The sequence below is a fragment of the Salmo salar genome, chromosome ssa05 (genome assembly GCF_905237065.1).
Source record: "Salmo salar chromosome ssa05, Ssal_v3.1, whole genome shotgun sequence".
NCBI lineage: Eukaryota > Metazoa > Chordata > Actinopteri > Salmoniformes > Salmonidae > Salmo > Salmo salar.
In genome coordinates, this window is record NC_059446.1 from 43844349 (window position 1) to 43870586 (window position 26238).

Here is a 26238-nt window from a genome sequence, read left to right on the forward strand (position 1 = left end):
CAACAGGAGCATGAGCAGCGTGGCAGCCGGGCCACATGGATGGATGGAGGGCACAGATAAGCTCTGCATTCTCTGCATTTCTCACAGTCAACGAAAATGTAATGAGCCAGGGAGCCAGTGGCTGCTGTATCACTGGAATGCAAACACACACACGCACACACACACACACACACTCACTCCACACCAACACAAAACAATGTCGGCCAGCCAGCAGTAAATCACATGCAGAAATATAGCCCCTCAGGAATCATTCAGTGCTTGACCTTTGACTTGTTTTTGTCCTTCAATTATTAATTTAACTTGCACACACTAATGATTTCTCATAGTTTTCTCTTCTTTTTTTGACTGCCCATTTTGGCTTTGTTTCTGTGAATAATTACAATGCTGGATTCATCTCCATGGTAGTGCCCTTTGAGAGCTTTGTGTGTGTGCGTATGCGCGTGCTCTGTGTGTGTGTGTGTGTGTGTGTGTGTGTGTGTGTGTGTGTGTGTGTGTGTGTGTGTGTGTGTGTGTGTGTGTGTGTGTGTGTGTGTGTGTGTGTGTGTGTGTGTGTGTGTGTGTGTGTGTGTGTGTTTATCCACACACGTGAGTGTGTTTGCGTGCATCTGTCTGTGCGTGGTGGCACCACAACCAAAATAAAAATTCAACACCCACTTAAGAGATACAGCAGACAAGCTAATGATTAGAGCAGCCTTGAACAACATTATGATATGTATGAGATTCAGCCAGTGAGGACATGCTGTTTCAATGGAACAATAAACTCAATGAAATTCAAATCAGGCCACTATCATGGACTTGAACTCTTTTGGATACAAAAACATGATAAACTAAGACAATCCCACAGGCCCCTAAGTCTCACCTGAGGTCAGCCAGGATCAGGTAGAAACTCATTCAATCATGACAGTACTGAGCTATTGGACCTAGTGTAAATGTTGAATGGATGTGGCTGGAGACCTATATATCCACTTCCAATATGTTTTACTCTTGGGTGAGTTGTATTTGGAAAAGAGGAATTGTTGTATATGGGTCCTGTTCTGTGCTCTATGGTAACCGTTATTGAGGACCTGTGTGAGAGCATGCCAGTGTGCCTGTCGACTGAATCAGGGCACACCAGTAGGATGTGACAGGAACCTGGCTCTAACCCAAATCTCTCCTGCGTTGACAGATAGCCCAGAGGGCTGTAGCTACAGCACTAACTAATGTATACCAGGATCCCCCTGAGGCATTGTGTGGCGTAAATACCTGCATCTGAAGTCTGCTAGTCACACACAATCACTGACAAACAAACGGTCATCTAGAGAGATACATTCTCTTGCTGACACATAGGCTGCCTACACACAAAAACAGATACTCCCTTTCAACCATACAATCCGGATAAGTGTGTTTGCTAATTGACTGAAATGTAAATGCACACACACACACACACACACACACACACACACACACACACACACACACACACACACGTACACTTTTGAGGAGTCCAGACAGAACAAGTGGACATCCTGAATGTAAGAATCAACCCTTGAACTGCAGGACAGACAAAGACATAACTTTTTCCCATTAAGAGCGGCAGTGGTTTAAAGTGATGAGGTGCTGCATTTTTATGGAGAAGATGACAGAAACGCTCAGAGACTACAATATGTTCTTAGGTCATTGAGACGCAGTGTCACTTCGCTGCTATAAAACACCATGGCATTACATCTCTGGCTGATGAAACATCTCTATTTCCTCCGAGGCCTGACTAGAGAACAACTGAGTCTGGAACAAGCCCTGTTCTGCTCTCCACGGAATCATCATTTAGAAGACACTACTCTACCACAGAGGGCATTGTAGTTAAATGTTATTACTGTTGCAAATCTAAATTCCCCTCAACACCAACCGCATCAATTAAAATGACCTGCAAGCAGCTAAGACGTACTTTATACCCAGCGAGGGCGCTTTTCCTTGCCCTTGTGTAGCTGGCATTTATGCACTGAAGTTGTGTACAATATCTCTAAGATGAGTGTGTAGGCTGTGGATGTATGTGTATCTACAGTAAACTGGAATAAGTAATCAAAAGGACCAGTCTCATTACTAGTGGCTGGGATAAGCTAGCAGCCATATATCCACTACTAGGACATACTCCACTCCTCACATCACAGAATGAGCCCCCCCCCCCAACAACCGTCCAACACCCTTCCCCCAACAACATTGTCTGTCTTCCCTCCTAAAGGATTTCTCAAACAGCTTGAGAAGCAGAAATAAATAAATCCAACCCCCTTCGTTTGCATTTTTAATCAGTCGGCCCATGCAGCCTCGAAACGCACGCAGCAGCCACTCACGCTGCCTTCCATCCTTCACCGAGTGAGGAAGTGTGAAGTCATTGTTATTCCGAGTATCGGTTACAGTGGAAGTGACACCCATGCTACCACCATATAGAACGCTATCTGCGGGAAAGAAGATAAGAATTTGATTTAACATCCAATTAAAAGGCGTCATTGAAAAATTACTTCAAATAAGCCTTTTATTTTCTTTAATCAGTCTTCGATTCAAGTCTTCCTCGGGCCTGTTCAACCACGAATCGGGGACTCATGAATTTTGATTAAAAAATCTAAGCCCGTTCCTAACCAAAGCAGATTTTTTGTTACAGGGTTTGATAGAAATTTAATAAATCTATGAGCCCCTGCCAGCTCCATTTATCATCCTTTTTCCACCAGACTGGCCCATTATGCCCAGGCAGGATATGATGAGGGAGCCAGCAAACCAAAACTTCAGAGAGGGAGATTGAAAAAGAACTATAATCACCGCTATTGAACCATATAATTGCAATAGAATATGGCTAGCTGAAACATTAGCCTTATTTCTAATGTGTGACATCCTTGTATTTAGTTAAAGCATGGCAGTCATCTAAACACTTCAGTGTGTAGGGGCAGCAGGTAGCCTATTGGTTAGAGCGTTGCTATATCGAATCCCCGAGCTGACAAGGTAAAAATCTGTCGTTCTGCCCCTGAACAAGACAGTTAACACGCTGTTCCTAGGCCGTCATTGTAAATAAGAATTTGTTCTTAACTGACTTGCCTTGTTAAATAAAGGTTAAATAAAATAAAATACTGTGAGTAACACTAGCCAGCCATTGTGGTTGTTCTATACAGGTGGCTATACTGACACCATATCACATATCATCATTCACAGCATCATTGTCTTTGGTCACAAAATGATCTTTTGTCAAGGACAATAAGTGTCACATTCTGATTATGTCAATCAAAGAAAAAAAGGGCGAACAAGTAAGACACAATTGCAGGGTTACCTTTCCCAAGGAATCCATTCAAGATTTTCCCTATTTCGCCATGGGTGACTCCCTTGTTTGGTCACATGAACTGTCCAACAGCATATGTCTTGGCTGACATTTCTGTGGGGGCAGTGGGATCCACTGGTGGTTTGGGGCTAGGGATTGAGGGAGTGAGGGGGTGAGGGGGGGTGATGGACGGGAGGATACAGAAAACAGGCACACAGCAGCACCACCGTGTGTGTGAACTGTGACATCATCCACCACCCTCCCCGAAGCCCTCTGTGCGAAATCCATCAGCAGTAGGTCTTTCTTCTTTTTTTAAGCCTCATAAAATGGCCACCAACACAGTGGCTGGGGCAATAACATCTGTTTGATGAATTCACTGTTATTCGCCAGGGAGGTATTTGTGTGCCGGCTGCTTCATCACTTTTTGTTTTGTTTATTTATTTATTTATTTTCGGTACAACATAATATTCCCCCATCTTATGAGCACTTATGCAAATGAGGAAGTCGGGGGCCCCGCCATAATTATGTTTTGATTTATACAGCAGTCACTGACCATTACGCCAGTGGAGGTTGTAATATCCAATTTCTGCGGGTAATTTGCAAATTTGTTTCCAAGTTCAAGAGCGAGTCTTCTAAACACTATCTGTTGTTCAACATGATAATCATGGGAAGAGGGAGAACAGTGACCTGGACTAGTACATGGAGACCCAGAGGGACCTGCACTGCAGCCTTATAGAAACATTGGGACACCACTAATGTACCATTGGGCTGGATGAAATAAGCCCCCCTGAGATAGACAGGCTCTTTTTGAGGATCAGTGAATTATAAAATATATAACAAGAATGTAAGATGTTTTTCCTGGCTAGGAGCTTGAAAGCCCAGTGGTTACTTGGTTAACTGCAGAATACCAGTGGGTTCTATAAATCATAAATCAGACTGGGCTATGGTTTAAAGGATACCACAGGTTAGGAACTCCCTTTTCTCCATCCGCAAAATGACAAAATAACAAAAGCATGAGACATGGGTTCACAAGCAGTTACATGCGCGTGCATGCCCGCACACACACACACACACACACACACACACACACACACACACACACACACACACACACACACACACACACACACACACACACACACACACACACACACACACACACACAATGCTCCAATGGAAATCCCAAACATACTGCGTGTGTTTTTCAATCCTGAACAGTGGAGCTACAGCAATGTGTCTTCTCCAGCTGAAGTGTGTAAAGCCTAGAGGAGCTATTCAGAGTCTTGACTGCTTTATCTGTCTCCACCAAGGGCACTGGGGCTTTTAACAGCCAGTCTGTGTGCACTGTTGTTGTTTAATTCCAGTTTCCTCCTCACGTCACCCCTGTGCCTGTGTCTTCAGTGGAAATCAAAACCCACTTAGAGACACAAATTACTAATGTCTCTGATAATTTAAATCAGCACCCTCGTAAATGTGAATAGTTCGCAGCAGTCACTGTAATTGTGGTGGAGGAAAATTTGCAGCTGATACCATCTCCAGGATTTGGGAAATTCACAACAATAATTAATTGGCTCGGAAGCGCTTCCTCCTCCTCCCTGCCTGCCGCCTGCATGAGCGGTGGAAGAGAATGGAGTGTGATTGACAGGTCGAACAAAGAGGAGAAATAGCTCCTGCTAAATGTGTGGGTTCTCGCTGGTAGGGGGTTTGTTTGTCTCTGTGTAGTTATGTGTGTGGTCCCTCCATGTGTGGTTCTCTCTCAGTGTGCTGCTTATGTATGCTTGCCCCTGCCCAGCTCTGTGCCAATGGCGGCAGAGGGAGAGTGGGCGAGAGAACTACACACCGCTGTACAGACAGGCACTCATGGACAGGCACTCACTTCTGCTCTTCCGCCGACTGCCTGGCTGCAGCCAAGGCCATGGCAGAAGCAGCCAACACAGAAAGATTAACTGCCATTGATCTGCTTGGGTAAACCTGCCAGAGTTCATTGAGCGACTCGCCCTGCCTGGTCGTCAGGGTCAACAGGCTCCATGTCAACCATGAGGAGTCACCTTTCTCTGCTGGCTCCTTTCCTATCTCAGTGGCTCATCACTACAGTTAATTATCTCCTTTCCATTAGGCCGATATAACGGCCTACTTTCCTCCTGCATGTTAAACCCTTTGACCTGGCAGTGGTTCGGTCCACCTTCTGTGTTTATCCCTACGCAGAGAAAAGTCAGGTGTCAGGGGAAACATTCTCATACTACACCCTGCTCTCATGCTAGCATGGCATCAAAGGTGACCATGTTTTTTTGTAAATCAAACTGCTGTTGTTCTGAGCTCACACAGTGGTAGATCTACAGTATGTTGGGTATCTCATCTATTGGCACTTTTATGGACCTAAGAGAGAAAGATATAAGCATGTCAACCTGTGGGATAATCTTGCTCCTTTAAGCATCAACACCCCGACTAGTTTAAAGACTGAAATAGTATCAAATACACATTAGTATTCACTTGAATAAATCCAGCACTGAAGTAATCTATAACTAAACACATTATCATTAATTGATCATAACAGTAATGTTGCTTTGCAGTTATAAAAATGACTTATATTCTTCCCCTTTAAGTGGAGCATGTGCATAGCATGTCAATGTTTCCCTGATATAGACATCAGGAGAGGCAACAAGGCAGCCTGTGTAACACAGGACTGGTTTAACCATTTGAGCTTGTGACTGATGGCAGACAAGACTGAGAGCTATAAAAACCCAGTCCTGACAAACAGACAATATGCCACTGGTCTACAGTAAAGCCTGGTTAAGGACACAGTTACAGCTGACAAATTCCATGAATGAAATGTGGATGAGGACCATCCAGCTGGCACCAGAGACCCAATCAACCAACAGACTTCTCCATGGACAGTTGAGAATAGTTGGGACTGGGTCAAGGGTCAGGTTGGTGTAGACACACTGTGCTCTCTGGCCACCATGGTATAGCCGTGCAGTTGTGGTCTGGGTTTGAAGCCCTGGGCATTTGAGGTACCACCTGCAAGCTGTGCACATTGTCATTCCACCCCTTGTCCTGACCAGAGTTGAGATCTGAAACCCTAGCAGCCAGTCATTTGGTGAGAGGAGAGGACAGGTGCACAGCCCTGTAACTCAACCTGAGGAGAATCACACCACCGCACCTCTCCGGTTTCTTTCCTGTATGTCTGTAATCTGGGAGCTAAGACGGCAGCCATCAGAGCCTGCAGTAAGGAGATACTCCAGACTGCTACAGTACATGACTGACTGAGGGTGTGTAACTGCAGGCTGCAGTAAGAACAGGTGCAACACTGGCCCTTTCTCTAAGATAGTCCCCTCAATTCATTGAGTTGAAGTACATGATACTGTACAACAGGGCAGATCTAACCCCTCTACATGAGAATGATCAATGGTGACATTTCACAATTAACCACCCAGGGCTTTGGAACTGACAATCACTTTAAAAATACCAACTGACAGTGTAGCACTGTGACGTGAGTGCATGGCTGCATGCCTTTGTCTTTTCATGGCCACAATTGTTGTTGTATGACTGTGGTTAGTGGCCCAGGGCCAGCTGGCAGTGGCTGTGGGAGCTGTCATTGTCCTGTGGCAAGTGGGAACATGCTCCAGACCTCAGTGGGGACAGGTTTGGACACCCCACCGCCACTGGCCACCCCGCCGCCACTGGCCTGGCTGGCTGAGCTGGAGGTTTTTGGAGGGGCAGAGATAGAAGTCCCCCTGATACCACAACAGTGGTGTCAGCTCCCTGGTTCCCCAGAACCCCTCCCCTCACTTTCCTTCTCTGTATCTCTTTCTCCCTCTCTGTATCTCTCTTTCTCTCTCTTTCTCCCTCTCTCGCTCACCCCTCTCTCGCTCACTCTTTCTCCCTCTTTCTCCCTCCTCTCTCTGTCCCCCTCGTCTCTCTCCCTCCCTCTGCCGCTCTCCCGCTCCCCCCTCTCTCTCCTCTCCTGTCCTCTCTAAGCCCCTCTCCCTCAGATCACTGAGGGTGGAACAAGTGGATCTGTGTGTGTGAAGATACGGCTAATACATAGGAGGAGGGCGGAGCCGGGGCTTTGGCAGCCAGAGGACTTCATAAATCCTTTATCATTAATTAGCATAAGCAACTGGTAAACAATCATTTTGTACTGTACATTGAACATTTAAACTATTGTACAACTCATTCCTTTTGCCAAGAAAAATCGTATAACCTTGAAATAATTTATCTCTGTGAGCATACATCCACTTGGTATTTTGATTAGCTAATGCAATTTACACGTGGGACCTAATGTGTACGTTATCTCGCTTCTCTCCTCGGCTCTCTAATCAGCACACAGTGGGGCCAGAGCAGTTACATGCACAGCTAATGGATGACTCTGTCACTTTATATTCAAACCTTCATTAAAGGCCACGGTACATCTGAACACTACTTCACTACTCTGCAAACAGAGGAGGCAAAAGAACATGCATCCCCGAGAGAGGGTAGACACACACACCCTCTAGCGCTCTCTCTCTCTCTCTCATCCTCTATCTTACGCTGACATACACACATTAATTAAATTACACTCACAAGCTAAAAGAAAGTATCTCAGAGTACTAAATCGCATACTGTAGAAGCACTTCGAGTTCGAAATGTACTTTGCTCCCGCAAGATAGATGGGCAGAGGGCTCTAAGATTGTAAGGCATGCATGTACCCCTGTATGACATTTGAATTAGAATTCTCTTCGATTTACAGTCCGCATTTTATACACTAACAAAACAGATGTGCACGCAAAAGGCAATGTGCGAGAGTGACTCACATTGTGGATTTCACTACAACTGGCTATCTTACAATTTCAAAACACGACCATATGACTCAGCGTGAGTCTGCAATAGAAGTGAGGTTAAACCGGGAAGTGCCATCTCGAAGTGACCTCTGGTTAATCTCTCACCTGAACCCACCAGTGAAGTAAAGGTCAGACAGAAGTTGAACCAATGTCAGATCAGTAGTCCTTCACAGCATGGTCCCAGTGCAGCTAGCTACCACCACATTCATTCTTACCATGTGTGTTTGCACACAAGCACTGTAGTATTTCACACCACTGTGCTCACACCCACACTCCAGGAGATCCGAGTACACACAGGACAGGGAGGCCAAATTCTCATCAATACTTCCTCTGGGGAGTCTCACTCTGTGTACATGTTAGGTGGAGATGGGGGAGATAGGCTACACTACAGCAAACTACACTGTAAAAAAATATATGTACTGTACATTCAATGTACAATTATAAGGCAAACAGCTGCAATAGGATTGCTCAACAACATCCTATTGCAGCTGGTTGAATCAACATATATATAGTACCAGTCAAAAGTTTGGACACCCCTACTCATTCAGCGGTCTTTCTTTATTTTTACTATTTTCTACATTGTAGAATAATAGTAAAGACATCAAAACTATGAAATAACACATATGGAATCATATAGTAACCAAAAGTGTTAAACAAATCAAAATATATTTTAGATTTCAGATTCTTCAAAGTAGCCCCCCTTTGCCTTGATGACAGCTTTGCACACTCTTGGCATTCTCTCAACCAGCTTCATGAGGTACACCTGGAATGCATTTCAATTAACAGGTGTGGCTTGTTAAAAGTGAATTTATGGAATGTATTTTCTTCTTAATACGTTTGGACCAATCAGTTGTGTTTTGACAATGTAGGGGTGGTATACAGAAGATAGCCCGATCCTGGCCCAACGCTCTAAACACTAGGCTACCTGCCGCACCAATGAAGCTGGTTGAGAAAATGCCAAGAGTGTGCAAAGCTGTCATCCAGGCAAAGGGTGACTATTTGAAGAATCTCAAGTATAAAATATATTTTGATTTGTTTAACACTTTTTTGGTTGCTACATGATTCCATATGTGTTATTTCATAGTGTTGATGTCTTCACTATTATTCTGCAATGTAGAAAATAGTCAAAATAAAGTAAAACCCTTGAATGAGTAGGTGTTCCCAAACTATTGACCGGTAGTGTATATGATGAGTGGAGGAAATAACAACTGTCTGTTGGATGGCATTATCATAAAGATCCTATTAACTCACAATTATAGAATCCTATGAAGTATAGGATCTATATGAGCATTACTACACCAGACTGATTCTTCCTACAACAGTTCTTTCCTCAGCCAACACAATTCCTATTTCCTTAAACCAAGCAGATTTGATGTGTAAAGCACTGATGCAAAAAACGCAAACCGTGTAAGCTCAGAGAAAATCCAGCTGAGAATCTTCTTAATAGCTAAACTCAACTAAATAATCTCCAATTAAAGTGTTATAGAGAGTGGAAGGCAGGCTAGGGTGGCATGGAGATCTATTGCAGGGGCACAGAGGTACCCGAGTGTGGTCAGAGGGGTGTGAACTGACCCCAGAGCAGACTAACGGCTCATGTATCCACCGGCAGTGCCAGGGCTACATTTAAACATGAGCAGACAGCCAGTAATACGCATCGTCCATCACGTCTTAGATTTGACTCCATGACTAAGGACTCTCACTGTCAATAAACGGGCCAGTTTACCTGAGTCATCAACACCTGCTTACTGCTGTGACTGATCAGGGTCGTTTCACTATGCTGGAGAAGAAATAACCACAGACATACTTACTGCACACACACACACACACACACACACACACACACACACACACACACACACACACACACACTTGGAAGTAGGAGAAGCAGAGTGTATACGCTTGTCTCCAGGATCTCAGTCAGTATATGGTAGCTGAGGGATGATCTGACCTTGATATTTACGCTCAATAGATTCATGGGGCTCCAGTCAGAAGACTTCACCCTCACAGCGAGAGCCACACTGAGACCCTCCAAATCCCTTTGTCATTCATACAGATCTAATCGCAACTTACATCTCTCTGTTTTATACTCTCATTCTCTCTCTCTAAAAAATATCTGAAACCAAAATAACAAACTATTTCTCCCAGCTGATAAATAGGGTTTAGCCTCCGGTCGGGCCACCTCTGTATTATATATTCATGGTTTTCTAAACTGCCTTTAACAGCTTCTGCAGATGCAAAATACAAAAAATTCCACTTTTGCTCTTCTGTGTTAAATTTGCATATCTGGTCATGCTCTGCTTGACATACTCGCAAAATTGCACAGCGGGTATTTTATTACAAGCCACCACAGATATTCAGCGACAGCAGAGAGCATCAAAAATAAATTAAAAAGACTAAAGAGCTACCAGTAGGCCGCATAGTGTATTGTTTTGCAATGCCTAGAGCCATAAAGCGTTTCTTTTTTTCAGGGCAAGAGGCATGAACCATGCTTGGATGGCGGAGAGGGAAAAGTAATTTAGGGACTCAGGGTTTTCTGTTGCATTAAATTGACTGAGCCCAGATTTCCAACAGCTTAATGTAATGTTAAACCTTAAATGTGGTCTGTATTTGCCATTTGTTCATTGATAGTATGCGTGTAATAGTTGTATTGCAATATTTGACTGGCTTTGGGATATCCAATCCATTTCAGTGTTACTGATAACTCATAGTCATTTGCATCTATTCAAAAAGCAAACAAATAAATTTCTCATTCCAAGAGACAACAAAGTATATAAGGAATGAGGATTGATGAATAGTGAGGGGAGTGAGATACTGTTCAGAGGTGAGTGTGGGGTTTACTATATAGATAACACAGGAGTGACCTCTCCTAGTCCCCATTACAGTAAATGGGTGGGATGGATGGGCTGGCTCTATGAGAGTATGTTTATCATGCTCCCCTGCAATTACAGCATACTAAATCCACAGTGTAATTGTGTTCTGTTGCCATCACTCCGTATTTATAGGGGCTAAAACTAACAGAAAACATGTGGTGTGAGGAAAAGGAGGAGAGGAGGGGAGGAGATGAGGGAGGGGATGCATTTGATGAGCCCTTAGATCATTGCTCATGTATGGGTGCTTTGCAACGGAGTATTACCTACGAGGCATGGGGAAGTCAAGCAGAAATGTTCTAATTCAATATCCAAACATGCTGTGGTTTTCCGAGAGACCGGCAGAGAGTAGCACTGGGTATCTTTCGTAAAAGATAATCAACCACGACTATAGCTGAAGGCCAATAGGGACCAGATGGAATCAAATCTACCCTTTCCACTCCCTCCACCTCAGAGAAATAAAAAAACGACCCTTTAACTGAAACCTCTTCTCAACCTCGCAACCTAAAACCACCTTTCCACTCCTTCACTCACGGGAATCAACATCCAACTTTCTTTCCTTCCTACCACCCATTCTCTGATCTAAAGATATACATGCTTTTTTGTGTAACATTTATTTCAGTACTTAAATGTGAGCTGCTGATTCCTCCCAATTCCCTAAGAATGTGAACTAATGCTATGATAATCCATTAGATACTGAATGCGGCTGAGTTTAGGGGTCCTTATTTAAACTCGTCCTTTTCTTAACCACAGAGCAGAAAAGGTGTTCAGACAAGCAAGGAAATAATGAGCATCAGACAGCATGCAGAGAGAAACAGAAGCTCAGATGAATAACACAGTCACACACACACACACACACACACACACACACACACACACACACACACACACACACACACACACACACACACACACACACACACACACACACACAAACCTAATACCTAGTTATTCTCTCATTTTAAATCATTTAGACATTTCCCGACATCCAAATCCCAACTTTCCTAAATCAATTGACCGATGAGTAGGAATGGTATTATACAAGTTCTACGTTGGTTTTTCAATAAGAAGCAGCAGAAATGTATAAACAGGTTGTGATTCTAGCAGCACTAATGAAAATACTTTTATTGTTGTTGTTTTTTTCTCCCCCCCCTGACAAGCAGCCCTGAAAAAAAAAGATTTCTGATGGGTATTATGCAAATGATCCCAGCTGTTTACTTCTAATGGGGAAGCCTCCTAATAATTGTCCCTTTTTCCTGGTTGAGGAAGAGAGGAAGCTTATTTTGTGCATCGCAAATGGCACCCTATTCCCTATATATTGCAGTATTTTTTACCAGGGGCCTGTCTGGGAGATAGGGTTTACTCTACAGGGAGCGAAGGGGTGGCCATTTTTCTCCCAGGTTTCCGTCCTGGAGGACAATAAGAGGCGTGCCTGGTGCTTGGGTGGCTCCACAGTGTGAATGGAGCCCATTATCTCTGGGGATGTGGCAGAGAAGAGGCCTTCTGAAGACACTGTTTAGTCCTGGAGTGTCACCTAGCCGGTGAGCTGGTTCAGTTAGGGTCTTTTAGAGTGGACTGTGAACAAGTGCTGTTCACTTTCAAAGAGTGGACTGTCTCTGACCAGCAGGTTCACTCCAGTCTTCATTCACAGAGCAGAGCGGAGTAGAGGATAGGTCAGGTCACCCCACTGTGTAAGGAACTCCCATCAGGATATTGTCAACACATATTCTTGACCTCAGTTTAAAGAGGGACTCTTCTATTTGACGTGCCCCTTTGAGAAACATTCAAAGTAGTCTTACTATAAAGTTTCAGGTTTTGTTAGTCGTGTTGTTTATGTATTTACTTTTCAGAATCATATAAAGCTGTGATTCAATTAATGGTATACAATACAGGACAATTTATATGGAATGCCTTGAGGGGCTTTGAACATAGTCAGATATTCTTTATATGCTCAGAACTAAGCACAAAAAGCAGATATCGATTTTTAAAGCATGGTACATTCTGTGCAGACACTAAGCTGTGAACAAAGAAGAAGAAGAAGAACAGGACAGAATATATGGAGGAAAAAGCACAATAACCCATTTCAACCTCCAGGTTTCTTTGATCAGATCCATTCTTACACTGTGATATTCATCTCAGCTTTTTTTTTCTTCTTTTCATTTCCCTTTTTACCCTCCTCTCTGTTGGTGAGGGGGTCTGCCAGGACTGAGTTACAGCACATCCTTTTATGTTTATTAGCCACATTACTCACTAGATCAGTACATTTGTACCAAAGACTTGCATTAATGAACTCTAAAGTGATTTTAAAAAGGCGGCTGGGAAGAACCCATCAAGCATGACTGGGTGAAACGCAGTGGGTGAGGAATGAGGAAGTGTGTGTGAGCCCTAGTGGGTGACCTAATTCTCACCCACGACTCACGCGTTGTCAATTTCTATCTCTTCTCACCAGGCCCACCTACGGATGCGCTCGGCTTCCCCTAAATTATATAAATTATTATATGTAAATAGGTTTTTTAACATCTCCTTTCATCTAAGTGCCTTTCTGTTTTCATTTGTGTCATATTAGAGAGTCATTATCGAGAGGCCTACAGGCGGTAAAACACAACGGAGGCTGATCTGCCATGTCTGAAAGAAGGTTGTTATGTTGTGGACTCTGGTCAGTTCAAGATCAGGTGTTAGGGGCTATATCAATGGTTTAGTAGTGTTTAAAGTACTTAATATCTGATCTAAGATCAGACATATTTAGATATGCAACAGTAAAACCCTGCTGCTCTCAACTAAATATAATGGATCTGTAAACAGTATAAATCAAGGGAGAGGAGAGCTGGCATCCATCCAACATGGAGAAGAAAGGCCAACCTGGGCCCGACTCTCTCTTCACTCATCAGCCCCTTAACCCCAGTCTCTCAGGGTGTGCTCTCACAGCAAATCCAAACACTTCAGCCCACAGCCTCTCTCTCTGTCTCTTTCCATCTCCAAACCAGCCGACTGTGATGACCAATACCTCCTTGTCATCCCCAATTACACTGTCTTGTAAGGACAATGTTCGTCTCTGGGTTCACTTAACACAACATTATCAAAATGTTAACACCTCTTCCTTGACATGGACAAATAAGCAAAATGTACCCTTTCACAAAAAACTAGACTTCAAAGCCAAATCCAAGCAAACAACGTTTGTGAGCTTGGTGTGTAATGTATGATTAAAATGTCTAAGTAAAAAGCAATATGGGCATAAAGGGATTCTGCAAGTGAATTTGGGTGAGGAGAAAAAACTGTGCTCAAAGAAAATGTTCATGACATCCCAAATTATATTATACTAGGTTCATTATCATCCATACAAATAGAAACAACTGAATATGTAGCTAAAATAACACAGAATATATGTCAGAGCCTTGTTAGTATTTATTTATTATCTACCTAAACCCAGTATGAGGAGTGAGATGACAAATGTGTTGACAGACTAAGGTTGGGACCTTAGTCTGTAACAGGACTGCTTCCTTTGAGGAAAGACTAGAGACTCCAGGCAGGGTGACTCAAACTCAGGGTGAGGGTAAAGGCTTTGTTCCAGGGAAGCTCACTTTCTTTCCCCCCCCCTCTCTCTGTGAGTCTTGGCAGCGCTGCATAATCAAATGTTCCTGGAACTGACTTCCTGTCTGTCCAGTGAGTCGGCAAGCGAGGGAGAGAGAGACGGAGCCTGCTTCCACAGAACGGAAGATAAAGATTTCTGCCCCATGACGCCAGGGGCTGTTTTAATAAGCCAACCTGCTGGTCAGCGTGGGATGTACTGTCTGTCTGAGAAATGGACTCATCCAGTTACTGTTCCAGCCTTTCCAAAACACTGTCTCTGAAACATGCTATTATTATTCTACAGTAGTATGTGATTATTTTAAATAATATTTCATGATCATTTCTGGGGTCTCCATTAAATTTTTTTTGTATGATGGCTATAATAAAATATAAATCAGACAGCAGCATGGTTAATTTCGACTCTCTAAAAGCAAACAAGGCCTTTAACATCAGCAGGCTGCTGGGTGGGAGGGGAAACATGGCTAAACTGAGGTCAGATCTGCTCCGGGCTCCGGGCCTTGTGTTCCTATTATCAGTCTAATGAGAGTGAATCCCTGTCCACACATTTAGCAGTCTAGATGAGACAAGCTCAGGGCCAGGGCCATTGCTATGCAGCACACACTCTCTCTCTCTCTCTTACTCACGCACTCAGTATATCTGATGGCAGTTAGCTGACAGACAGAAGTCTGGAGTCTGATGGGTGGCTGGCAGTCAGTCAGACAGATGTCGGAGAAACAGACGACTGTGTGTCTCCTCTGATTCACAGCCCTTATGAACTTATAGGAATGACGTCATCATGCTCCAGCTTAGACCACCAGCCCCTTGCCCATACAATATGGACTGTAGCCTATTCTTTATCAGTATTATCAATGCACATACTTCAAACCTTTCAACCGGCTCAAGTCCACTCAGGTAAGTATAATAAATAGAGAAAAAAATGAATAGAGGCATATTCAAGCCTTTAGGCTTATACCACGCCAGAAATATTGAATGTCTCAAGGGCTTTGAGAAAAAGAGAACAACAAATCCTCAATGCATTGAATATGTAAAATGTTTTCTCTATATTCTTCCATATCCATCATGAAGAGCGTCTCCTAAACCTCTCATTGTCTCGTCAAATCTTGTGCTTAGCGAGGCTAGCGATAAGGCTATTAGTTCTATAAAGCCTGTGTAATGCCTGGTGCAATAACAGTTTTTTTGGGGGGGGGATCAATAGGTGTTATCTGCTTGTCAATGTTTCATACTCCCTCTCTGACACAGAGGCTGGCCAGGCAGAGCTTTTCTGAGTGAGCAGTGAATGCAGCTAGGCCGCTAATCAATAGCCTCAGTATTAACAGGATGCTTCCAAAGCCATTTAGCAAACCCTTATCACTCTGGGATTTTACACTCAACCTGTCAAAATATTTTCTCCAGGGGCAGAGCGGAGAATGAGAGGAACATTTCACGCCTGTGAAGTCTCCTCTCCCACACCCGTTTGATTTGAAAGGGGGATGAAAGTGATATCGCTTCTCTTTTCAGAGGGTTCGGCTTGTATAAAGTAGAGGAGGATGTTAGACGGAGGAGCTTGAGGATAAGATAATCTAATTAGGCTTTAAAACAACAACAACGGGTTGTGTAGTGTTAGGGATGGGCTCTTGCACACGGCCATGAGGGGAAGAGTAATTACCAAGCATATGAATATTACCACATACACTAAAACAACGGCTATCCAGGTGGGAACTTGAAAACGAGAAAGAATACAACCTGGGATGATTTTTCTGGCTTTAGTTATTCTACACCTATGCTTGTTGAGAAACCTGGATAAATATAAGAGGATACAACAAAACAGAGGGCACTCATGAAACTAAGCTCAATAGAATCTTCTCTTTTTAACAAACCAAAGCCAAACAAAATCAAATCAAAGTTCTTGAAGATGTTCTCTTTTCCTGACAGACATGTTTAAAAGGACGCTTCTCTCTCTCTCTGTCTGCCTGTCTCTCTCTGACTAACTCTGCGTGTCTCTCAATTTCAGTTCACTTGCTCCCTTCTCTCTCTCTATCTGCATCTTTCTCTTCCTCCCCGTCTCTTACCGAGTGACTCATCTGTCAGTGAACGAGCAGAGATGGTGCTCACCTCCACCCCCCATCTCTCCCCAGCTGGGCTCCGCTATGCTCTACTGTGCTGTGCAGGGGGTCCCTCGCCTTCACTCCCCACCCCGTTTCCCTTCCTGCTCCAATAACAACATCCATCTCCATTCTCCTCTAAGCTGACCGCATCCCGGGCACAACAAGCAGCTCTCCAAATCCCCCAGGTTTTCAGCCTTGCCACATGCTTAACTGTACGGTGTAACTGCGCCATATGCTTCCAAGATTCAAGATACCGCAATTTGTAGTGGGGAATAGCCTTCGACTACACTATTAAAGAAAGGGAACAGCTGGTTGGCGCGCCATGGTTGGGTGCCTGTGTGTCAACCTGTTCAATCATACGTCAGTCTTGTTTATTGTTGCTTATCTACTTATTTATGTGTTAGCTATACAGGGACATGGTGTGTAGAGGAGTAAGTCTCACAGGAGACGCTGTATTTCATGCACTCCTAGCTTCCTCCAATAACAGGAAGAATACTGCAAATGCATTTCTTTGTTGGAGACTGTGGCCTGACCTCCCACATGGCAGAATCTCTATAGTGGCTCAATTAGCGAGGCTGGCCACTGAGAAACGGTGGGGAAAGGAGTGAAGACAGAGGCTGCAGGAGATTGATTGGTAAAGAGTGGGTACAGTAAAGGTACAAAGTCCAAATTCTCAAGGAAAAGTATGTGCAGTCGCTTCAGTCATCACTTGGTCACCTCACATCATTCTTCAAATACTTTGAAAAACATGTATTTGACTTAATTCAATAATTGAGGGAAATGAATCCTTATCACTGGTAAGTAGAGTGAGTGGTGAGTGGGGCCTCCTTAGTTCTTTCCGTCTTAGTCTTAGCCATGATGAAATTCTCAGTCAACTCCTTTGAGGAATCCTGATCTATAATATACCTCTAGGACTGCATTTACAAAGGCAGGGCAATTCTGATATTTTGCCCAATTGGCAAAAAAGTTGATCTGATTGGCGAAAAGACCAGTTCATGGAAAAATTGGGCTGCCTTTGTAAACGTAGCCTAGATGCCCTAATGTATCAAAATAAATCTGCACCAATTCTCATTTTACTCTGTCTGGTCTTATAATGGTATGGTTATCATCTTGTTTGGATATTTAAAATTGGATCCCTACCATGTAGCTATTTTCTCCTCGTGCACTGTCCTAAGTGGCGAAGAGGGGGAGATAAGGAGAGAAGAGAGAGACAGTACGCCTTGGCTAATTATGTTCAGGATTAAACGGAGCGGATTCCAATCAGGTGGACAAAGTTTTCTAAAATAATGAGTGTGTGACCTCAGGTGAGAATACATTAGGATGAATGTTGTGTTAACCTGCAAAGCGTTCAAAAGCAGCAGGCCCATTTTGTCTGGTTCAAAAATATTCTCCAGCACGCCACTGGCTGAGAGCTGAGACAAACGCTCCCTGCATTAAAATGAACATCCCTTGCCTCCCAACATTAGAAGATAAACAGTCGGGGCTAAAGTCATCACAGCAATAGACTCTCAGCCCTGCTTGTGTTGCTGACACACAAATGGACTGACATGACAAGCCTTCAGATCACAAATGACTCCAGACTAAGATGGTCTGACTGTGTCAAGCTAAGAGGCTACAAGGAGGGATAAATGTATTAAACAAGAATTCCTCTCAACTACCAGCAATAACTGATGAGTATTACTTTACAGTGTTGTAAACTGTTCAGAAATAATAACGCATTCATCATCATCATCATATATACATTACAAGCCAATTACATACAATATTATGGGAGGAACAAGCCAAATATCTGGAGGCTAAAACAAAGGTTTATACAGTATTACCTATTTCGGATATATTATACATAAACCTATAAGACCATAGGGTAAATGCTAAAACACTAACTGTAATACAATCCATCAGTGAGGCCAAAACAAATCATATGTCAAAACTGGTTACATGAATAAGTAAAGCGGGCCCATGTGAATTAAAATGGCTATTAATCATGAGTGATTTTCCACCCGAGATTCATTTCATAGTGAGGGATTGTAGGGTGTGTGTGTGTGTGTGTGTGTGTGTGTGTGTGTGTGTGTGTGTGTGTGTGTGTGTGTGTGTGTGTGTGTGTGTGTGTGTGTGTGTGTGTGTGTGTGTGTGTGTGGTGGAGTGGATGTAAGGAAGGCCCCTTAACCCTGTGGCCCCTCAGCTGGCTGGGTTGAGGAGCAGGAGTCGCCAGAGGAGGAGAACTGAACGGCTGATTATTAATAAGGACTCTCCATTATGTCAGGCTCAGTCTTTGCCAGGACTCAATGAAAAACAGATCATGCAGGGGGAAAGTCACAGGCCAAACTTATCTGGCTGAACCTCTTTCCCCTTCCTACTGCCAGATGATCTAACACAGCACAAGTGACCTGTTCCCCAGAACTTGCTATCTATCAACAAGCCATGTGTGTGTGTGTGTACTGTAGAGTCAAGTGAATCATGCAGGTACCTACCTCCCCAGTCTGTGTCAGGGTCAGCTTGGGCAGCTTGCTCTTGGAGCTGGTGGTGTTGCTGCCAAAGGCTAGGTTGCTGTAGCCCATGTCCCCCACTTCCAGAGGAGGTTTGAGCTCCGGGGAGTCCAGGGGCACCTGGTCCTGGCCGTCCATGGGCCGAACGTAGGCCGTGGGCTTCTGCTGCTGCACGGCGCTGGGCTTGACGTGCAGGCCCTGGGGGAAGGTTGGCGTGGAAAGGCCACTGGGCAGCAGGGAGGTGGAGGCCACGGGGGAACTGGACCCGTGGGAGCCCGGCTCCTGCTCCAGGGGAGATTTAACATGATTGTTGCTGTCCTTGTATCCGCCATGCTCAGCCGCCGAAGGGGCCTTAGGGGCCTGCTGCTGCCCACCGCCATGCCTCCTGGAGGTGGAGGAGTTGGGGCTGCTGCTGGAGTCTCCCTTGTGGCCCACGGCGTCGCCCTGTGAGCTGAACAGCTCCTCGTGTCTCTGGGGTTGCTGCTGCTGCTGCTCATGGGTAGACAAGTGTTTCCCCCTGCTGCTGGTTGGTACCCCCACTCCCTGCACCCCCACCTCTTGGGTGCTGGTGCTGCTGGAGCAGTGGGCTCCCTGCAACCAGTCGGAGGAGCGGGACTTCTTGGAGCTCTGATGGCCGCTCAGCCGGGTGGAGCTGGTCAGGGATGAAGAGGAGGGCGGAGGGTGCATGGAGGTGGTATTGTGCCCCGTGCCCGTCCTGTTGCTCGTCCTCTGGGCCCCCTCGGTGAAGAAGCTGGGTCCGGGGGTCTGGGGAACAGAGTTCTTGGGGATCCCCACCAGGTGGCTCTGGTTGGAGTGGCTGGTCAGGAGCTCCTTCATCTCATCGTAGTTCCCCAGAGTGTTCTGTACGCGGTTGGCCAGAGCATCACCTTTGTTGGTCTGCAGAGACAGAGAGAGGAGAGACGGTGAGATGTATAATGTATAGATATTCAGTTCCTACTATATACCCCCCAGCCCCCTCCACCATGTTATCATCATTTCCCCACTACTCTGACAACAGACAGAGAGCAGCAGGTCATCAGAGCTACACCTAATTACAGACAGCCAGGAACACTGCAGGCAGTGTGTGTGAGAGAGAGGTTGATGTGTGTGTGCGCGCATAGAGAAGGGTGCAATCATGCCTCAGTGAGCAAGACCATTAGGCTGTATATCAAGCAACTCTGAAAATGAAAAAGTAGCCCCTTTTCTAAGCTATAAACAGCTATCATTACAGAGTCTAATATGTATGAAACTATAGTTCTATCCAAAGCACTTTAATAAATCCATCTGTAAGATGGCACAGTTGGTGTATTAGCGTGTATTAAACAAGTGATTAAAACAAGCATTGTTAGTGTGGATCTATAGATAATAGATACCTTGTTTAGGTTGTTGGTCCCCCCCAAAGTGGATAGACTGGTTGCTTCTGTCTGTCAGTATAAAAAGACAGTAGTTTATAATCTAGTCACACTGGGGGGAATATAGTAGACCAATAGGATGACCTTGATAATCTTCTAATCTGTTCAACTGTATTCTTAGTCAATAGTGATATGTGGCAATGTTAACACACTCCTGTCTTCTAATATCCTTTCTCTCAGGGGTACACTTTAATCTGTAGGAAAACCTCCAATAAAATAATTTTGCAGCAAAAGTCCCAAGTTATAATACTTGTTTTGTTTTGGCTAGTTCAGCATATAATTCTTTTATACTGGGCTTTTCAGACAAAAGGCATGCATAACCACCCCCAAACTCATTACTTTCATAACAGGCAACATTCTATTTAATGTGCAACACATTACTGTTAAATTCAGCCCAAACCTGTGTTTACTGGTCTTTTACGTGTAAGAGGTAAGAGCCTAGTAAGAACGTACAACAATTGCAGATGCATTATGCTAAGATGCACGCTATATAAACAGAAATTAGAACATCTGTTTGAAAAGGACTGCAAATGAAGACTCATTTCAGTCGTACAATAAAATTGCAGAGCCATGCAAAGCTGTTTTCTGTATAGGGATATAATTAGGCTATTCAAAGGCAACAAAGGAAAAAATGATAAATATGTACAGTGTAGCAGCGTATCCCTTTGGTATCACAGAGGACTGTGGTGGTGATAATAGCGCAACGCTCTGTCAGACTCAGGAAGCATAAGCCTGTGTATTTGCACAATAATCAAATGATGGTTGATGGTTAGGGGAAGGGAGGGTGTGGAGCATGAAGAGCCATTATGCTGCTGGGAAGGGGAATTATCTGCTGGGTGTTTAACCTCTGACCTCTATAAAAAGAGAAGATGCCAGCTAGGGCTAAACTGCTCTCTGCCAAGACTCACCCCTGACCACCCCTGACCTTGCACAGCATCACTATAATGTCCACCATAAAACTCTAATGGCCATGCACTTGTTGTTCCAAAATGTATTACAATTAAGCTCACCCAAATGGATAACTATGCCGAGTTACTGTCCATGTAGTTGTTGCTGAGCAGTGATGGGGGAGGTTGATATTAGGGACAGAAAAAGTGGCAGTTTATTAGGACACAGGGGTATAGGGAAAGAGGAGGAGATAAAACAAGCTTCTGGGGTATCTAACTAGAAAACAGGATAGCTTTCAAAGGATCTTTTAAAGTCCTGGATGTGTCCAAAAGAACAGTATGTCTCCAATGAGCAGTGATACATTTACATTTGAGTCATTTAGCAGACGCTATTATCCAGAGCGACTTACAGTTAGTGCATTCATCTTAAGATAGCTAGGTGGGACAACCACATATCACAGCCATAAGAAGTACATTTTCGTCAATAACATAGTTAAAGCTAAAGAAATGTGTCCTTCTTTCCACCATTGGGGTGCTAGGACAGAGAAGAGCTTGGACTGGACTGAGCAGGAGCTGCCCTCCCGTAGGGGTGGGAGGGCCAAGAGACCTGAGGTGGCAGATTGGACTGCTTGGGTTGGAGTGTAGGGTTTGAGTGCGTGTGTGATACACACTAAGGAGTGACCCCTGTATCAGGCCAGTCATAACTTCAGAAGCAAGAGAGGGATAAGCCTCAAACAGCCCTGACAGCCTAGACAACCCCCTAACAGTAACAGCAACCTGTGTTTGAAAAACCAGCAACCAGCCCAAAGCAGCAGTCTGTTTTTCACAGTCTGTGTATCGTCCAAAGAGGAGCCTAAGCACACACAGGTTATTTAAGCCATGCTGTGAGGGCTCAATATTTTTAGTGAGTGTGATGTTGAAGGGGCACTTGTGGACCTCCCAGATGCTGTCATTCTCAGTGAGGGGAAAGCAATGTGGACGACAGTGCACAAAGGCCTCTTGTGTAGAGAAGGAAGCCCTGGGCTGCTGGAGTAGACCTGGAGCTTGAGTTGGAGCAGGGCTGTCCTTCAGTGCACTGACTGCAGTCTGACTGCAGGCTAACTACAGCTGAGGACTGGAGTAGATTCACTAGAACAGAGAAGTATAACAATGTTATCTACTATATTTTTTTGTTACACTCCTGTAAATAGATGTTTAATTATTGTTTTTCTTTTTGAAGGAACCTGTTAAAACCTCATTATATACTTTTTTTACACCTTTATTTAACTAGGCAAGTCAGTTAAGAACAAATTCTTATTTACAATGATGGCCTACTTGAAAATCCCCGCCAAACCCTCCCCTAACCCGGACAATGCTGGGCCAATTGTGCGCCGCCATATGGGACTCCCAATCACGGGTGGTTGTGATACAACCCGGGATCGAACCCGGGTCTGCAGTGACGCCTCTAGCACTGCGACGCAGCGCCTTAGTCCGCTGCGCCACCCAGGAGGCCATACTGTAGCAGGTTCTAAACAATGATTAAAGTACCTCCGTCAGAACTCCTTATCTTTATGGAACAAAGGCTACTATACTCCACTGCCTTCATGAACTCATGCCATCAGCTGACAAGACTTATGCTGAGCTGATCCCCATTACGTTAAAGGCTTCCAATGACATGCCTAATACTTCATTTCTTAAATCAGAGCATATGGCATTTCTTCAACGAGTGGAGACTGATGAACCTTTGCCTGCCGTGTTTCTCAACTCAAATGGGAAAGGCTTTAAAAAGAGAAAGGCACTCATCAAGAGGAAAGCAGCTGGCCTCTTGTCAATGGACATTTCTCCCCAGGAAGCAGCTCTGTTGAAGTGTTTGTGGGTGTGTGTGTGTTTGCAGTGAGGATCTGAAAAAGCCTTTGAATAGGAGAATACTAAAGAGACAGACTTTGTATGGTGGCAGGCAGCAGTAGTGATGTGCCAGGTCTGGGCACTAGGGCAATACCACTCTGTGCAGGCCAACAGGCTCGCAATGGGAGGCTGCGTTTGCTCTCTAAATCAGCATCAGATCCCACAGTTCACACCCTGCCTGCCACCACAGTTCTGCCACCCCACCACAGCTCTGCCATCACGGCTCTGCCAAGCAATCGTAAAGCACCTCACTGGGATCATGCCTTAATGCTAGCCTTTTATGATTTAACTGAGAAACAAAGAGCAAAATGAAAAGCTAATTTGACTATGAGCTGATTCATACAGTACTGTATGAAGGGGAAAGTAGGTTTTATCCATACAAAGTTTGCTTTTTGTTGTTGTCATATCACAGCATAGTAAAGAGGACTCCTGTGGATTTTCAAGGATGTGAGTGAATGGGATTCTGTGTGGAAAATACATTATTGACACATTTCATATATTGTCTGTAAGTGAGGATGGTGAGTAATGCACATGCTACAGGGATATGTTACAGGGATATTATATAGGGTCCTTGAGACCTTACAAAGAAATAAATCCATCTTATGTCATCCCAGCACTAATATTTGTGTCAGAAGTTTATTTACCTGGAGTTGTGTGCCAGTACATTATTGTCTCTAGCCTAAAGCCTATAGACTCATACGAGGATAAAATAATCTGCACTGATGCTACAATACAATACTATGATGGGCTGTAGGCTGATCCTACAGTGATGTTATGTGCACTGTTCTCTCACACTGCTTGTCATGGGATTGGCAGTGTTTACAATGGGCCATGTGGTTATCTGTTAACAGTTATTTGCCTTCAATTCGTAAATTAAGAAAAATCTGAAAACTTAAATCTGTTAAGTCTTTAAAAAAAAAGAATGAGTTAAAGACCCAGAGCAAAGACTCATCCAGCTATCCTTATCTGTTGAATAGTCTCTCTCCTTTGTAAGCCCATCTGTAAAAGCCTCCCTTCCTCACTGGTGCAGGAGCAGAAAGCCTCAGCAGTTTGCATAATATCCATTAGTGCTTCCCAATAAAGAGCATCAATATGGGTCCACATGAGTAAACACCTAGCACAAATCATCTGAAATCAATAGAGCACTAACGACAGCAGGGGATCCAGGAGCTAGTAGATGTAAGGTAGCCTCCTAACAGAATCAGCAACAAACCACAATACAATTCGGAAATAAACTGGGAACGTAATGGACTAATAATTTAATATGACGCAATCCTACTTTTTAAACCTATTGATAAAATCTGACAGCAATGACGGTCGGGGGAATATACAATTACATTCTAAAAAATATAACTATTTTATATTGCATCTCTTACACCCATGGAGAGCAAAAGTTAGCATTGAATAAATTAATTAATCTCCTTCTCCATCTCTAAGAGTCTGCTCCTCAACAGTAATGCTGGTGCCCATGAATAAAACATCCAGTACCGGAGCTGACGACTGAGGAGGAACACAAAATACATTTGCAGAAAATGGAGAAAATGGCTGAATAACTTGGCAGCTATTCCTCATTTACTCTGCTGCTCCTCTTGACTCAGCAGTTGGTGGAGGAGGGAGAAGGAGGAAGAAGGAGGGAGGGGCATAGGAAGGTTTATTTGGGAATATTTGCCTTGAGGGGGAAAAGGTAGGTCTCTTTGTGCCAGAGTGGTGCAGCAGCGTTGGCTGAAGTCCAAAGGCCTGACCTTCACTGGGCTTTACAGGCTTTTAAAAACAACTTGGCTGTGCGTTCACAGAGACCTGTCCAGGAGGAGGTAGAGAGGGGTCCCGGGAGTACACGAAGTACACATCCTGCTGATGGCACCAAGGCCAGGGGGGACCAGGGGGAGCCAGGGGGAGCAGGGGACCTCTGAGGGCACAGCCAGCTCTCCTCGGCTGTGCGGCGTCTCTCTAGGTGCCAGTGGAGCTGGGAAAGCAGTAAATCAGTCCCAAATAGCTGCTAACAGCATAGTTCCATTAAACAGGATTAAAGGGGGATTAACTAATAGCGGCCTGAGATGTGGGAGAACTACAAACAGTGTTTCACAGAGGAGAGGAAAGTACTGCTATTACTCTCTACTGAGCACTAGGCTGGGAGAGAGAGGAAGAGAGAGGGGGCTAAGGAGAAAGCTAAGGAGAAAGTATCGCTGAACCAGTCATGCACTAACAGGACACATTGGTTTCTAAACACACATCATCTTTACCGGCCCTTAAGTCCCCCAGCTTACATGCCCAAATACTAAAGCCTGGAGTGGAGAGTCCATTTTCCTGCAGATGTGATGACATCAATGACTATTAGCTGACACTGTGGGGGTCTGGAGAACAGATCTGTCTCAGGCTGTAATCCTCTAACTACAGTATAGCCTGGTGAAAGCCATCTCTATTTAGGAAAGTGCAGTTACATGATTGACAATACATACGTTAATATGTGACCTCACTGTACTCTAGCTGTTGTTAATCGAAACCAAAGTGAATGAGGATGTTCCCTCATGATACAGTCACATCAGCATCTGTAAAATGTTGTCAAATGTCACATTCCAAACTGGCATATTTGGCATATTTACTGAAAGGCTAATACATTGCTCTTTGTTTGACTCTTGGGTTGTAGCAGTCCACCCACCTAGACTGAGAGTTCCTTTCCCCATTACCCCTGCTGTCTGTCTGCTTACTCACTGGAAGAATGCTGGGCCAGCGCATTCCTTCACACAGACACAAACACACCAACATGAGCACGAGCAGACAAAAACAGACACATCCTCCTACCCCCCAAAACACACCCCATTTCCACAAAGACACATACATACTCACATACCAGCATCCACAATTACATTTCACACAGTCCTATATAAGGGATAGAGACACCCTGTTTTAGTATAAATTAAAATAAAGGGAGTAGA

General features: G+C 44.3%; 1 protein-coding gene across 3 annotated transcripts in view; it reads right to left on the bottom strand.

Annotated features, from left to right (window-relative positions):
* The window catches only part of LOC106604958 (AF4/FMR2 family member 2), a 176305-nt gene that overhangs the window by 109315 nt on the left and 40752 nt on the right, over positions 1–26238 (bottom strand). For 2 of the 3 annotated variants that reach the window (XM_014200134.2, XM_014200133.2), the window contains exons 3-4: positions 20496–20546; positions 19108–20019 (exon numbers count right to left, since the gene is read on the bottom strand). In XM_014200134.2, coding sequence (XP_014055609.2) covers positions 19108–20019; positions 20496–20546 — 963 coding nt within the window. The remainder of the gene's footprint in view (positions 1–19107; positions 20020–20495; positions 20547–26238) is intronic. The other variant, XM_014200135.2, reaches the window with a different exon arrangement.